We start from the raw sequence: 17,003 nt of genomic DNA, 5'->3' as shown, positions 1-17,003 counted from the left end.
ATGTCATCAGTAACAATCTGTCCAAGAGGGTTGGCTCTTGTAATCAGTCTACATAACATGCATTGTTACATAGAAACATAGAAGAATGGTGGCAAAAAAAGTCCACATGGTCCATCTAGACTGCCCTTAGATTTACCTTTATTGCTCTCTTAGGATAGATCTGTTTGTCCCATGCATGTTTAAATTCACTTACCATAGATTTTCCAACCACATCTGCTGGAAGTTTGTTTAAAGCATCTATTACTCTCTGTAAAACAATATTTTCTGTCAATGCTCAGAACAGCCACTGCAATCAAAACGGAAAATTCTGTAAATCAACTCAATGATTAATAAATAACACACACCATTTTGAGGGTTTTTAATATTTTTTATGTTTAAAAACCCTTTAATGAGGACCTGTAACCTCTTCTGGCATATCTGTTTAGCAACTACTAGCATCTCCTTTGTAATAGCAATTGTGGAGCATCTATTCTTATGACTCTATTATGTGCTTTATTATTTCTGCTAGAAATAAATTGCTAGCAGTTTGCAGTGAAGGTCCAGATGGGAGTTACCAGTTGGAGGTGTGTCTCTGCATAGCGTGACACTATCCAGTCACTGTGTGGGGACACACCTCTAACTGGCAACACCCATCTGGACCTTTATTGCAAATTGCTAGCAATTCATTTCCAGCAGGAATAATAAAGCACATCATAGAGTCATAAGAATAGATGCTCCAGAATTGATATTACAAAGGGGATGCTGGCAGTTACTAAAAGCAGATGGAGGTGTGTCCCTGACACTATCCAGTGACTGAATAGTGTAATATTGCAGGGACACATCTCCAACTAACTGGTAACACCCATCTGGATTTTGGGTTACATATAATTTATTGCAAAACGTTTTTTTATTGCGGACAGGTGGAAATAAACCCAGCAATTCTACTGATTTTGGGACATTTTGGAAATTGCTCACCATCTAGTATAAATGATGTTAAAGGGCATCTATCAGCAGATTTGTACCTCTGAAACTGGCTGACCTGTAGGCATCTGTGTTGGTCCCATGTTCATATGTGTCCACATTGCTGAGAAAAATGTTTTAATATATGCAAAATGAACCTCTAGGAGGAAAAGAGGCGTTGCCGTTACACCTAGAGGTTCTGCACTCATTGTAACTGCCGCACCCGTCCCACTTTGATGGACAGGACATTATGATGTTTTCACTGTCTGGCCCTGTCCATCAAAGTGGGTAGGATGTGGGGCTCATTTTGCAGAACGGAACATCCCACTCTCTGTAGAAATGTCCTATCCTTGTTAGCATAACAGACAAAAATTGGACATGTTCTATTTTCTTGTGGAGCTGAGGAACGGACATACAGATAGCACACGGTGTGCTGTTTGCATCTTTTGCAGCCCCAATGAAGTGAATGGGTTGTGGACAAAAAACACGGTTGTGCACGAGCCCTTACAGAGCGAGCAGGGCCTCTAGGTGTAACGACAACGCCCCTGTTGCTCCTAGAGGCTCATTTGCATATATTAAAACATAATTTTTCTCAGCAATGTGACACATATGAACATGCGACCAACACAGCTGCCAAGTGCACATACCACAGGTCAGCCAGTTTCATAGGTACAAATCTGCTGACAGATGCCCTTTGACTTTATTCTGTAGGTCAGTACAATTACATATATTTTGTGGATTTATATAGTTTCTATGTTTAACTTTTTCACAAAACCACCTGTTTTATGGTTCTCTGTGATAACCAGTGGTGCAGGTATATGGATACTGGTTATGCAGAAGCCCAAAACATTTGGGAGGAAATTTATGGTTGGATTTGTGCTGGGACAAAACCTTTTGGGGAGAAACTTACGCATCGATTTTCTGCGGTAAAAAAGGCCACGAACTCTGACACAAATCTTTATATTTGTCATTTTATGCCCCTCTGGGTCGAAAAGTAGGTGTGGGTAGCCATATTACCGATAATTAGGTGTACACCAGATTTGTCAACTAAGTGCAAAAAACGGGCAAACTTGGGCAATGAGTGGCATAAAACATGAGGTATCATCTTTAGACATGTATTATTTGTAAAGATGCACCAAATATATCATACAACATGCAATGCTTGATAAATTAAGTCAACTCTGGCTCGCGCAAAACAGAGTTAAAAAAAAATTCCCCTCATGATCATTGCGTAGAAGTCACCTATAGGACTGGTAAAACAATCAGTATACTTAATTTAACATGAAATAGATATTGACATAGATAAACACTACAATTCCATTGAGTCAACGGTGTAGACATCTTTCCAAACATCATACAATAAATTTGACAAAGATCACAAGACTTCTGTGGGCCAATCCTGACAATCAGAACATTTTAGTGTGCGTCAAGGTTTGGAGGACTGGATAATTTTTGTTAATTCCTTCAAAAGTCAATCTGTTTGATTGCGGAAAAGGCAGAAAGTTCAGTTTAGCAGGTTTCTGGTCTGCCAGAAGAATACATCCTCATATTGAGGATGCCAAGAAACACTGAGTGGAAGACATATCAGCGTAGGTCCCAGGTTGCTATTGATGAATTTCGGTCTTGTCATACAAGAGTTCTTGTATCTGGCTCTCGTCAGGCTTTCTGTGATTCTCCTGATGTTTGAGGAAACGAGATCTTCGCGTAAAGCTTTTACCACAGTCCAAACATGAAAATGGCTTAACCCCCGTATGCATGGACTGATGTTTAATGAGATTGGATTTCCGAGTGAAAAACTTGCCACATTCGGTGCAGGAAAAGGGCTTCTGTCCTGTGTGCATAATCTGATGATTGAGGAGGACAGACTTCTGTGTGAAGGATTTTCCACACTCTATGCACAGGAAAGGCTTCTCTCCTTTATGAATTCTCTGGTGTATGACAACATCAGACTTCTGAGAGAAACACTTCCCACATTCCGTGCAGGAAAATGGCTTCTCCCCAGTGTGGATTCTCTCATGTCGCACTAGATCAGATTTGAATTTAAAGTATTTATCGCACTGAGAACATGAAAAAGGCTTCTCACTATTGTGAATCACCTGATGTTCTTCAAGGTCAGATTTTTCCAGAAAAAACTGGCCACAATCAAAACAAGGGAAGGGATTCTCGGAGAAGTGGCTGCGCTGATGCTCGAGAAGAACAGATTTCTTTGTGAAGAATTTCCCACACACAGGACAGGAAAATGGCCGTTCTTCTGCGTGAACTTTCTGATGTTTAATAAGAATAGATTTTTGTGTAAAACAACGGCCACATTCAGAGCACGAAAACGGCTTTTCACCATTGTGAATTCTCTGATGTTGTATGAGAACAGATTTCTGCGAAAAAGACTTTCCACATACCAGACATGGAAATGGCCGTTCCCCAGTATGAATTCTCTGGTGCCGAACCACATCAGACTTGTTGGTAAAGCACTTCCCACATATGGAACATGGGAATGGTTTCTCTCCTTTGTGGATCTTCTGATGTCTCATGAGATTTATTCTTTGGGTAAAACACTTGCCACATTCGGTGCATGAAAAGAATGTATCAGCAACATCATTCGTATCTGGGCAAACATCTTCATGGTTAGGGTAATCAGTTGGACTACTGGGGTAATCTCCATCGTTCTCTTCAGTCTTAAAATCGGAGGTCTTACTACTACTTTCTCCATCTGTTGAAAATAAGGTAATTTGAAGTACCCGTTAATTTCATCATACAAGCGAACCGCCTCAGCAATAAAACCCCTTAAACAAGCCAACTTAGTTACCATACTCCCAGTTTTGTCTGTTCAACCACTTAAAGGGAATCTGTCACCAGTTTTATGGTGTCCTAAGGGCAATAAATAATGGTGACAAAATGCTGGGTCTCTTTCTTTAGTTGTTGACCCAGCCATTTTACCAAAATCTTGTATTGAACTGCTCTCGTGCATAATGACGCGTCCGGAATATTCATGAGCTCATAGCTCTTCCTGCCCACCTGCCACTGATTCAGTTGGGGAAAAAAAAATGTGAAATCAGCGGCAGGTGGGCAGGGAGAGCTGTGAGCGCATGAATACAGGGACTCATTGGCCTGCGCTGGAGCTGTTAGGATTGAAAAGTGAGGGCAGTAGAAAACTGGTGACAGATGTTGCACATTATCCCTTTGGATACCGGAGGTTTTTTCGTTTGTATTTTTCTTCCCCATCTTCATAAATCCATAACTTTTTTATTTTTTCATTCACATATCCATATAAGGGGTTGTTTTATGCAGGACAAGTTGTACTTTGTAATGCCACCATTTATTATAGCATACAATGTAGTGGGGAAAAAAAAATAAAAAATTCCTCCACTGTTTTAATGGTTTTGTCCCTACGACGGCAAAACTGACCTGTGCCCTTCATTCGCTGGGTCAGTACGATTACAACAATACCTCATGTGTATAGGTTTTATATGTCTAAATACTGTAAAAATAAATTAAAACTTTGAAAAAAATATTGTTTTTTACATCACAATATTCTGACCTCTAACTTTTTTTTTAGAGTTATGTCTATTGAGCTGTGTGAGGACTCATTTGTTTTGCAGAGGACGATCTGTAGTTTTTATTGATACCATTTTGGAGTGTGTGTGACTTTTTGATCACGTTATTACATTTTTTGGGTAAGAGAAGCGATAAAAAATGGCAAATCTGCAATTTTGATACTTTTTTTTTTTATGTTTTGGTAGCCAGTCTAGGAGTCTACAATACTCAATTTTCTTTCTATTCAATATTACCATGTAGATGAAGTAGAAAAATGCTCCAGCACCAAAGGACGCTTTGTACAAAATCCCGTTCTTTATTGAATTTTTCACCAGAATACAGGTACAGACAGCGACAGTGGCACGGGGACCCACTGCTTCCCACGACCTACGCGTTTCGAACGGTGTCGTTCTTACTCATGAGACCATGAGTAAGAACGACACCGTTCGAAACGCGTAGGTCGTGGGAAGCAGTGGGTCCCCGTGCCACTGTCGCTGTCTGTACCTGTATTCTGGTGAAAAATTCAATAAAGAACGGGATTTTGTACAAAGCGTCCTTTGGTGCTGGAGCATTTTTCTACTTCATCTACTTACTGCTGGACTGGCTTGAGTCCGCCCCGTGCACCGTCAACAGGATCGGAAGGTGAGCTGGCTGTAACTCCTTTTTCAATATTACCATGTTCCATACAGGTGCATGGTAATATGTGAAATGTTAATTATTTATGAAAGGCCTGCCACCTGCTGGCCAACATAAGAATTGCAGCTATAATACGCTGGGTATCCCCATTGCCCTCAAGGGGATGCCAATAATGACCTTGAAGCGCGCGTTTCCGGATTTTTCAAGGTTTATATGCTGTGATCACACTTGATCATGACATCTAAAGGCTTTGATGACCGCAATCAGCATTATTGCCGGTAACCACCGCCATGTTTACCCATCGCAATACATGTACGGTGTTAGTAGCGAGAGGGTTAAGGACATATGAGCCATGTATTTAAAGGGGTTGGCTAAGACATGCCATCAATGTCAGGTTTGGGTCTTAGCCGCCCCTGTTGCAAGTAATGAAGCTCCTCATTATTAGGCCTCATGCACACGACCATATCCGTTCTGGGGTCCACACAACACAGATCCACAAAATACTGGTTGCGGTCTGTGTGCCGTCCTCACTTTTTTTTGGACCCATTGATTTCAATGGGTCTGTGGTCTGCATTTTGCAGACATATTCTATCTTTCTCCAGAACGGCCATACGGATGTGGAAAGCGCAAGGATAGAACATGTCCTATACCTGGCCTCAAAATGTGGACCACGGATCCGTTGAAGTCAATGGGCCTGCATAAAATGCAACATGGTCGGCATCCGTATTTTGTGCACCCGCAATTTGCAGACTGCAAAATACATGCACTCGTGTGCATGAAGCCTTAGACCAGTGCTTTGTCAGTGACTCGGAGACAAAATCAGGTGCAGGTCAAAAATACAGAACAGGTGCAAATGTTGCCATTATGTCTTATTTCTGTATGGGCTCTGCCTCGGGTTTTGGCTCATAAGCACTGACAGAAATTACTCACCAAACACTGCGAGAAAGTGGCCTAAAGCGGCTGTCGTGAGATCTCACCTTGGCTGATATCTGTAAGGTAATCCTCATTGTAATGCACTTCACTTCTTGCATACTCCTCTTCACCCTCTGTTTCTTCCACCTTTACAATAACCAGGTTACCTGCCTAAAACGGAAGCATAAAAGATTACACTACGTCTCATGTAAGGACTCTTCAGCATGTCTATTTCAATGATGTACCTGTTCATCTTGTGGGTCGTCATCCTCATCTTCCTCTGACCAATCCTCAGAATAATAAGGACTCTCGCATCTCTCTGGTGTATTGCTCTTACTAGATCCATCTACAGGAAACAGGCACAGTGAACACAATGGAGGGAAGAGCAGTTGCCCATAGCAGCCAGACTGTGGCTCTCATCATAAGATGATCAACCTTCAAAATAAATGCCTATTCTTACCCGGTGACGTGGGGAGACTTTGGTCCTCCATATATAATGGTTTCGGACAGATCCTAATGTCTGACACTTGTTTTAGAGGTCTTGTGCTTATTAGTTCTCATTGATCGTTGCTGCACATGGAGTCTCTAGATCTTACGCTCTACTCCAGATCCATCTTTGGCATTTGTCAAACATTTATAGGAATCTTAACACTGCAGAATCCTGTGTAGAAGAAAACACTGGTTAATACCACGTATACAGACAGGAACGAGATTTGAGGAGAACACTTTTTCCAGAATCTTTCACCTCTCTAGTCATGTTTGAGAGATTTGCAAGGATCCCTGAAATGCCTTGTAAGCAAGTAAACACAGGTTCCACAAATTTAGGGCATGTTCATGGTGGATTTTTGACAAGCATGCCAGCGTGTTTTCCTTGCCAAAATCTGTATTAAAGAAAGCTGCATAACCCCTTAGTGACCACCATTAAGCCTTTTTACAGTGGACACTAAGGGGCCTTAGGTGGCCCAGTCTAAGCACTGCACGAGTCTTCTATGCAGAGGCGAGGTTCCTGCTCCTACAGCCCTGATCGTCAGAAGTGCGAAGCAAGGCAGTTTAACCCCTTAGACGCTGCAGTATACAGTCAGGGCCATAAATATTGGGACATCAACACAATTCTACCATTTTTGGCTCTATACACCACCACAATGGATATAAAATGAAACTAACAAGATGTGCTTTAACTGCAGACTGTCAGCTTTAATTTGAAGGTATTTACATCCAAATCAGGTGAACGGTGCAGGAATTACAACAGTTTGCATATGTGCCTCCCACTTGTTAAGGGACCAAAAGTAATGGGACAATTGGCTTCTCAGCTGTGCCATGGCCAGGTGGGTGTTATTCCCTCATTATCCCAATTACAATGAGCAGATAAAAGATCCAGAGTTCATTTTCAGTGCGCTATTTGCATTTGGAATCTGTTGCGGTCAACTCTTAAGATGAGATCCAAAGAGCTGTCACTATCAGTGAAGCAAGCAGCAAAGATGAAGAAGGTCACGACACTCCAGAAGCAAATTCAATGTGTTTTAATCCACCAAATGTACAGCAGCAACGTTTCGACAACAGTCTTTTTCAAGCTACATGGTATGTAGCTTGAAAAAGACTGTTGTCGAAACGTTGCTGCTGTACATTTGGTGGATTAAAACACATTGAATTTGCTTCTGGAGTGCCGTGACCTTCTTCATCTTTGCTGGTATATTGGGGGTCTCTGAGGCCGAGACCTGACGCCACGAGCACCGCCGCAAAGTCTCTTGAATGTTTTCAAGTAAGTGGTGCTGTCCTACCATACATTTTTTGTTATCAGTGAAGCAAGCCATCATTAGGCTGAAAAAACAAAAGAAACCCATCAGAGAGATAGCAAAAACATTAGGCGTGGCCAAAACAACTGTTTGGAACATTCTTAAAAAGAAGGAACGCACCGGTGAGCTCAGCAACACCAAAAGACCCGGAAGACCACGGAAAACAACTGTGGTGGAGACGAAGAATTATTTCCCTGGTGAAGAAAACACCCTTCACAACAGTTGGCCAGATCAAGAACACTCTCCAGGAGGTAGGTGTATGTGTGTCAAAGTCAACAATCAAGAGAAGACTTCACCAGAGTGAATACAGAGGGTTCACCACAAGATGTAAACTATTGGTGAGCCTCAAAAACAGAAAGGCCAGATTAGAGTTTGCCAAATGACATCTAAAAAAGCCTTCACAGTTCTGGAACAACATCCTATGGACAGATGAGACCAAGATCAACTTGTACCAGAATGATGGGAAGAGAAGAGTATGGAGAAGGAAAGGAACTGCTCATGATCCTAAGCATACCACCTCAGTGAAGCATGGTGGTGGTAGTGTCATGGCTTGGGCATGTATGGCTGCCAATGGAACTGGTTCTCTTGTATTTATTGATGATGTGACTGCTGACAAAAGCAGCAGGATGAATTCTGAAGTTTTTCGGGCAATATTATCTGCTCATATTCAGCCAAATGCTTCAGAATTCATTGGACGGTGCTTCACGGTGCAGATGGACAATGACCCAAATCATACTGCAAAAGCAACCAAAGAGCTTTTTAAAGGAAAGAAGTGGAATGTTATGCAATGGCCAAGTCAATCACCTGACCTGAATCCGATTGAGCATGCATTTCACTTGCTGAAGACAAAACTGAAGGGAAAATGCCCCAAGAACAAGCAGGAACTGAAGACAGTTGCAGTAGAGGCCTGGCAGAGCATCACCAGGGATGAAACCCAGCGTCTGGTGATGTCTATGTGTTCCAGACTTCAGGCTGTAATTTACTGCAAAGGATTTGCAACCAAGTATTAAAAAGTGAAAGTTTGATTTATGATTATTATTCTGTCCCATTACTTTTGGTTCCGTAACAAGTGGGAGGCACATATGCAAACTGTTGTAATTCCTACACCGTTCACCTGATTTGGATGTAAATACCCTCAAATTAAAGCTGACTGTCTGCAGTTAAAGCACATCTTGTTCGTTTCATTTCAAATCCATTGTGGTGGTGTATAGAGCCAAAAATGTTAGAATTCTGTCCCAATATTTATGGACCTGACTGTATATAGTGACCATGGAGTGGATTCACTCTATTTCCTATCGGCACCCTATTAATGAGATTGTGGGGTGCCAATGTCTGTGCATAGGAGCCTGGGACCTAATGAAGGCCTCAGGCCTGCCTGCAGTGTTTTCCATCAGGCTGCGCCTCTCTGGCGCACCCTAATGGTGACTGCATTATACTAGCAATGCTATACTGACATTCTACAGCATAAGCTGTACAATGCATTATAGAAGCAATCAAAAGACTGACTGTTAAAGTCCCCTTGTGGGACTAGTAAATGGTTAAAAAAAAGTTTTATTAAATAATAAAGAAAATAAAAAAATCACCAAAAACATTTAATAAAAGGGAATCAAAAAATTTTATGTACCCCAGATTGATATCAATAAAAAATACAAGTCATCCCACAAAAATCATGTCCTCAAACAGATCCATAGAATGAAACATAAATGGGTTATGGGTCTTGGGATGTGGATATGCAAAAAGTAATAATTTTAATCAGGATGATCAACCATTTTAACCGGGGCATACTGCCTCATAAGGTTGATTGTGCTGATTAAAATTATACATTTCTTTTGTCTGTATGTTAAGCAGCTGCAGAGATATCTGTTTTTACTCATATGCAAATTAGCACATTAGAGCACCAGAGGGCGGGGCTGAATCCTTGGAGCAATGACTGGCACAGGGTGGAGGTATCAGAGTAAGGCCTCTTGCACACGACCGTATGGCTTTTTCAGTATTTTGCAGTCCGTTTTTAACGGATCCGTTGTTCCGTTTTTTGTTTCCATTCCGTAAAAAATCTCCGTATGGTTTCTGTATGCGATCCGTTGTTTGCGGATCACAAACAGAAACATAACATTTTTAATCATTAATATAATGTACAGTAATGTGTTTTAACAGTATACACATGGGCAAAGTGGGCATGGATCCGCAAAAACGGATGACATATGGATGTGTTCTGTATGCATTCCGTATTTTTTGCAGACCCATTGACTTGAATGGAGCCACGGATCGTTATTTGCGGGCAATAATAGAACAAGTTCTATATTTCAGCGGAACGGATACACGGAAATACAGAAACGTAATGCATACGGAGTACATTCCGTTTTTTTTGCGGAACCATTGAAATAATTGGTTCCGCATACGGAATCCGCAAAAACAAAACGGAATGAAAAAAAAAAAAACATTTGTGTGCAAGAGGCCTAACAGGCATAAGGGTACTTTCACACTAGCGTTTTTCTTTTCCGGCGTAGAGTTCCGTCCTAGGGGCTCTATACCGGAAAAGAACTGATCAGTTTTATCCCCATGCATTCTGAATGGAGAGCAATCCGTTCAGGATGCATCAGGATGTCTTCAGTTCAGTCTTTTTGACTGATCAGGCAAAAGATAAAACCGCAGCATGCTACAGTTTTATCTCCGGCGAAAAAAACTGACGACTTGCCTGAATGCCGGATCCGGCATTCAAAATACCGGATCCGTCCATGCGCAGACCGGTAAAAACGTGAAAAAAGATACAAGACGGATCCGTCTGTCCGTGGAGAGACGGATCCGTTCTCGCAATGCATTTGTGAGACGGATCCGCATCCGGATGCGTCTCACAAATGCTTTCAGTCACATCCAGATTGGCGGATCCGGCAGGCAATTCTGTCGACGGAACTGCTTGACGGATCACACTGCCGCAAGTGTGAAAGTAGCCTTAGATGATTATAAAGACACCAGTAATTTGCATTATCTTTCCAAGTATAGAAAAGCTCTATTCTCAATATAGTAGAACTATAGCCATTTAGGAAAACCTGGAACATCGACATGCAAAACAGATCACTTACCACAAGGCTACAGCCTTATCATATTGACAAGAGTGGTTTTCTATACTTGCCATGCTAATACATATTACTTGTTTCTTTATAATCATACCTGTGAATAAACCAGTAGTATGTATTAGCTTTCTAAGCATAAAAAAACTCTAGTCTCAACAAGGTAAGGCTATAGTAAGTATTGTATATAACATGTACATGCTAAGATACATGAGTGGGGGGGGGGGGGAAGGCATTTTTGGCGTTGGATAACCCATTTAAAATGTATTGGCTCTGTGTAGCCAAACTTAGTCTTGCCCAAAGTTGCACGAGATTTCAGTGAATGTCCGCATATTTAGAAAGATTTTAAAATAGGATGCCGAAGTGGGCTTTGGTACCAAGATACCAGCCAGTACCCCACCACTGACTGACAGGCCAGGCAGTGAAGACGTACTCACTCCTGGCCACGAAGTCTTGCGGGAGCTTGTTCTATGCACGCGCTGTACATGAATGGAGGCCCTTGAACATGCTCCTGTGAACTTTGAGGTGCAACAGCATCACCCTTGTGGCTCCTAGGTGCCACAAGACCAAGGGACCAAGACCATTATGTTCAACTGTCAAGCACAAGTCTCATGTGAGACCGTTTTATTGTGATGTACCTGATGACAAAACCCCTTAACCCTTTCGCTACCAGTGCCATACATGTGCGGTGCTGGAGCAATGGTTAAATATGGTGCCTGCTGCACGCGTGAGAGGATGAGAGACACACCAACTGCAGTACTTTAGTCTCTACTATATCTAGTAAGATAAGCCTCCAACACTGTTCAGAGTGAGGTAATAAATAACTTACTCTGCGGCAGCTGCCTCCTCGTCCCTCCTCCTGTCTCCATAGACTTTTGTGTGCGAGACTGGAGATAGGCAGGTGCTACAAGAAGTAAGAAGCGGCCCATTGTTTTTTTAAAGGGGGTTGTGCAGCCTGTTTATATGGATAATCTATCTTCAGGATAGGTCATCAATATCAGATCGGAAGGGGGAAGGGTCGACTCCCAGCACCCTGGTGAACAGCTGTTTGAAGAGAAAGCAGCACTCATAAAAGCGCAGCCTTCTCTTCATTGTTTACCTGCTCGCTGTCGCAACTGCAGCGGCTGGCGGGTGTAATTACAACTATGCCGTCCCATTGACCTATGACCAATGAGATGGCGGAGCTGTAATTATACCTGCTGACTGCTGCAGTTAGCAGGTAAACAGAGCACTGCATTCTGATCGGCAGGGGCTCCGGGAGTCAGACCCCCACCGATCTGATATTGATTACCTATCCTGAGGATAGGTCTAAAATTTTAAAAAAAGCAGACAACCTCTTTAAGCAATGAACTCTAAAACAAGGCACCTACTAATGTACTTTCATATTGCCTCCTTTGCTGGTTTGATATATTTTTTCATCACATTATACACGGCTAGTTTCCATGGTTACGACCACCCTCCAATTCAGCAGAGGTGGTCATGCTTGCACACTATAGGAAAAAGCGCTGGCCTTTCTGGTGGCCGGGACACAGGAGTGCGCATAAACATGGCCACCTGGTATCTGTGCTGCAGCGGAGGCCATATCCCCTGGAAACAAGCAGTGTATAATGCGATGGAAAAATGAATCAAGCCAAAGGAGGCAATATGGACAGTCACAATACATTAGTAAGTGGCTTCCATAATAAATACCACAAGCCCTTTAATGAAGTGGTACTAGGATAGGAAAGTAACAGAATAATGACGTCTAGCAATTGACACATGACACTGATGCCAAGTAACAACCCCCTGCAATACACAGCAATGTAACAGCTGCCCAGTGACGTCACCACTGACGATCCCGAGAGCACAGGCTGCCGTCACCTGCCTGTAATTAGTGGAGGACGCTAGGTGCACGGTCACATACCTAGGTAGGTCAGCCAGGGCCACTCACCGCTCCGGGCACCGCACAGTGATGAGGTCACCGCCCCAGGACAGGGACTCCACGGTGCATGTCGGGAATTGAAGTCCTGTTTCCCGTCCCTTCCTTTCCACGAGCTGGTGACGTCTGAAACCACGTGGTGCAGGCTCTGGGGTCTCGGCGACGAATCACTTCCAAGTAGGGGGGGCTGTGTTCATTACTGTGGCAGTATCTGCTCAGGCGTTCCAGTAGGCACCTGTCCACTGGATAGAGGGTAACAGTGTATCAGTGGGGGCACAACCTCAGGACTTCTGTGCCCCCCTGTGCAGCTGGAGCAGCAGTTCAGCCTGTCCACTGCTTTACTGATACCCTAACCTCAGAAGATAGGTAGGAAATAGCTCCACAGCCCTTCCAACAGGCACCACCAATCTGATATTCATGACCTATGGTGAGGTCATCAATATCTGAAAACTGGACAACCCCTTTAAACTGCTCAGGAGAGATAGCGGAGTACATGGCTTGGCCATCACCTGCAGTCCGATAGAGTTTATATGGAGTGACCGGTGCCTCGGTCACCGTTATGTGACTAAGAAAATAGCCGATCCAGCAGTTCACTATGGTCAGAACTCCGATAACCGGGACTGGAGGGCGGTCATACATGTGCGGCTTGCTTTCCCTTTATTTTAGGCCCCATTTTTGAGACAGGAGCAAGTCCCAGAGGTGAGAACCAGTATCAGACATATATGGCATATCCTAGCAATATGCCTTAACAGATGGCAATATCCCTTTAAAGAGGTTGTCCAGGCTTTTTTCTATTGACCTATTCTCAGGATAGGTCAATTTCAGATCGGTGGGGGTCCGACACCCTGCACCCCAGCCGATCAGCTGTACAGGGAGATGGCGCACGCAGCTGCTGTCCCATAGACATACAGCGGAGAAAAGGGCGACCGCACATGTGTGCTGCACTTACCGTCTCCTCATATAGCTGAAAGGCTGGAGTTCCGGGTGTCGGACCCCTGCCAATCTGATACGGATGACCTATCCTCATGTCTCATCTTGGACAATGGGGGCATATCCAGGATTATCCCACCACTGTGTCCCGCACCTATATCGACAACGGAGCCCCACAAGTGAAGGAAAGCGCACTGTGCATGCGCAGCTGCACTTCCTTCATTTTCATTCATTTTCTATGGGGCCAGCAAAAATAGCCTAGCATAGAAATTAATGGGAGCTCCGTTCTCGATATAGGTGCAGGTCCCAGCGGTGGGACCCGCACCTATAAGACCATGGGAGGCATCACACTTCAGTGATTTCCATCAGTGATTTTTAAACCAAAACCAGGAATGGAGCCTCCACTGATAAGGTAGAATGGAAAGATCTGCACCTGGTTTTGGCAAAAAATCGCTGATGGAAATCACTGACCAAACACTAAAGTGTGAACTAGGCCTAAAGGTTTGTGCGTCTTTAAAAAAAAAAAAAAAAGTCAAAGCAGCGTTTTGTGATAAAAGAATCCTCCGGCCGGGCTGTGTTTATCGTGTGCTATATACCGCCGAGACCAGTACTTGCCCACAGCAGTGTCTGGCGTAGGCTACTTTCACACTAGCGTTGTTTAAATCCGGCGTTCAATTCCGACATCGGAACTGCCCGCCGGATCCGGAAAAACGTGTGAAAACGGATTACATTTGAATCCTGATCAGGATTTTGATCACAATGAAAAAATGCATTTGAAAAAACGGATCCGCCATTTATGGACTTTAACTTTTTTTTCACATTTTTCGGGTTTAACATGCAAAAGCCGGATCCGGTTTGACTGAACACACGGCACCGGATCCGCCGTTAATGCAAGTCAATGGGAAAAAGACCGGATCCGGCGTTCAGTCAAAGTGTTCAGGATTTTTGGCCGGAGGTAAAAATACAGCATGCTACGGTTTTCTAAAAAGACTGAAGTGAAGACATCCTGAACGGATTAGGGCTCTTTCACACTTGCGTTATTGTCTTCCGGCATAGAGTTCCGTCATCGGGGCTCTATGCCGGAAGAATCCTGATCAGTTTTATCCTAATGCATTCTGAATGGAGAGAAATCCGTTCAGGATGCATCAGGATGTCTTCAGTTCCGGAACGGAACGTTTGTTGGCCGGAGAAAATACCGCAGCATGCTGCGCTTTTTGCTCCGGCCAAAAATCCGGAACACTTGCCTCAAGGCCGGATCCGGAATTAATGCCCATTGGAAGGCATTGATTCGGATCCGGCCTTAAGCTAAACGTCGTTTCGGCGCATTGCCGGAGCCGACATTTAGCTTTTTCAGAGTGGTTACCATGGCTGCCGGGACGCTAAAGTCCTGGCAGCCATGGTAAAGTGTAGCGGGGAGCGGGGGAGCAGCATACTTACCGTCCGTGCGGCTCCCCGGGCGCTCCAGAGTGACGTCAGGGCGCCCCAAGCGCATGGATCCCGGGCCGCACGGACTGTAAGTATACCGCTCCCCTGCTCCTACTATGGCAACCAGGACTTTAATAGCGTCCTGGGTGCCATAGTAACACTGAAAGCATTTGGAAGACGGTTCCGTCTTCAAATGCTTTCAGTACACTTGCGTTTTTCCGGATCCGGCAGGCACCTCCGGCAACGGAAGTGCATGCCGGATCCCAACAACGCAAGTGTGAAAGAGGCCTTACTCTCCATTCAGAATGCATGGGGATAAAACTGATCAGTTCTTTTCCATTACGCCCCATGACAGCACCTGTGAGAGATCCTCCTCCTTCCGGACAGGAAACAGGAACTTCCCAGATCTTTAAATTGGTCCCATGCCTTCCACCTTCAGTTCTTTCCTGTTTCCTGTCCAGGGACAGGAGGATTTCTTTCCAGGTCTATTTTGTGGCTGCAGGACCTCTAGGGTTAAGACGAAACCTAGTGGAGGTACCTGTCGGCGTAAGTCTCCACTAGGAGCCGCTGAGAAGTCCGGCGTCTGCATTTTCTTCCCTTCTTCGGAGCCATGGGGGGATGCCTGGGCTGCCTCGTGTCCCTGCCTGCCGGCGAAGCCGCGGCATGAGGGGGGAGCTGCGTCTTCCCTCTCATTGAGGCTGGCTGTGCTGGACGCGCGCGTCGCGCCGGAAGTGACGCGTGCGTTCCACCGGCCGGAAGGGGAGAAGCTAAAACATGGCGGGCGCTGCGCGGCCCATTTGAAAAAGGGAACGCCGGCCAGCCAGCGTCGAGGGAGTAGCAGCAGGATCGACTGGCACAAGCGGCACCTACAGCCCTCGATTGCCCCCCTTTACACAGCACGATAATGCAGGAAGAAGGGGATGTACAACAGCGCACCGACAGACAGGAGCAGCTTTTGGAACCCAGCATGGTACTCCTGGGGGTAAGAGGGGTTAACCCCCACCATCTCCCTTTGGGGAGTTATTATTTTGGCCAGGTTAAACTGATGGGATGTTTTATTAAATGCAGGCTAAAGAGGCCCCAAGGAAAGCTTCCCACAAAAGAGCTAAGGAGTGTGGAATCTGCAAGAGGAAGTTGGATTCATCTTACTCCAAGACATGTTGTCAGCCATGTCTGGATAAGTTAGTGGCAGAGGAGTCGCCATCTTTATTACAGAGTATCCAGAATTTAGTAAAAAATGAAGTCCGTTCGTCCGTAGAGGAGCTTAGGGCTCTTTCACACCTGCGTTATTGTCTTCCGGCATAGAGTTCCGTCGTCGGGGCTCTATGCCGGAAGAATCCTGATCAGGATTATCCTAATGCATTCTGAATGGAGAGTAATCCGTTCAGGATGCATCAGGATGTCTTCAGTTCCGGTACGGAACGTTTGTTGGCCGGAGAAAATACCGCAGCATGCTGCGCTTTTTGCTCCGGCCAAAAATCCGGAACACTTGCCGCAAGGCCGGATCCGGAATTAATGCCCATTGGAAGGCATTGATCCGGATCCGGCCTTAAGCTAAACGTCGTTTCGGCGCATTGCCGGAGCCGACATTTAGCTTTTTCAGAGTGGTTACCATGGCTGCCGGGACGCTAAAGTCCTGACAGCCATGGTAAAGTGTAGCGGGGAGCGGGGGAGCAGTGTACTTACCGTCCGTGCGGCTCCCCGGGCGCTCCAGAGTGACGTCAGGGCGCCCCAAGCGCATGGATCACGTGATCGCATGGATCACGTCATCCATGCGCATGGGGCGCTCTGACATCATTCTGGAGCGCCCCGGGAGCCGCACGGACTGTAAGTATACCGCTCCCCCGCTCC

General features: G+C 44.8%; 1 protein-coding gene across 2 annotated transcripts; it reads right to left on the bottom strand.

The window, feature by feature from the left end:
* Positions 1–1,913: 1,913 nt before the first annotated feature.
* On the bottom strand, positions 1,914–12,862 carry LOC121004121 (zinc finger protein OZF-like). 2 transcript variants are annotated; one of them, XM_040436248.1, is made up of 5 exons: positions 12,783–12,862; positions 6,479–6,679; positions 6,264–6,364; positions 6,084–6,189; positions 1,914–3,646 (listed from the first exon to the last, which is right to left on the bottom strand). In XM_040436248.1, the coding sequence occupies exons 2-5, from the start codon at positions 6,507–6,509 to the stop codon at positions 2,544–2,546; spliced, it is 1,341 nt and encodes a 446-aa protein (XP_040292182.1). In that variant the 5' UTR covers positions 6,510–6,679; positions 12,783–12,862; the 3' UTR covers positions 1,914–2,543. The 2 variants fall into 2 exon arrangements, with proteins under 2 accessions (XP_040292182.1, XP_040292183.1); XM_040436249.1 differs by having other exon boundaries at positions 12,810–12,844.
* Between the last annotated feature and the right edge of the window lie 4,141 nt (positions 12,863–17,003).

The sequence above is a fragment of the Bufo bufo genome, chromosome 6 (assembly GCF_905171765.1).
Source record: "Bufo bufo chromosome 6, aBufBuf1.1, whole genome shotgun sequence".
Classification (NCBI taxonomy): Eukaryota; Metazoa; Chordata; class Amphibia; order Anura; family Bufonidae; genus Bufo; species Bufo bufo.
The sequence above is the reverse complement of the archived record's forward strand: the minus strand, read 5'-3'. Positions and strand labels throughout refer to the sequence as shown.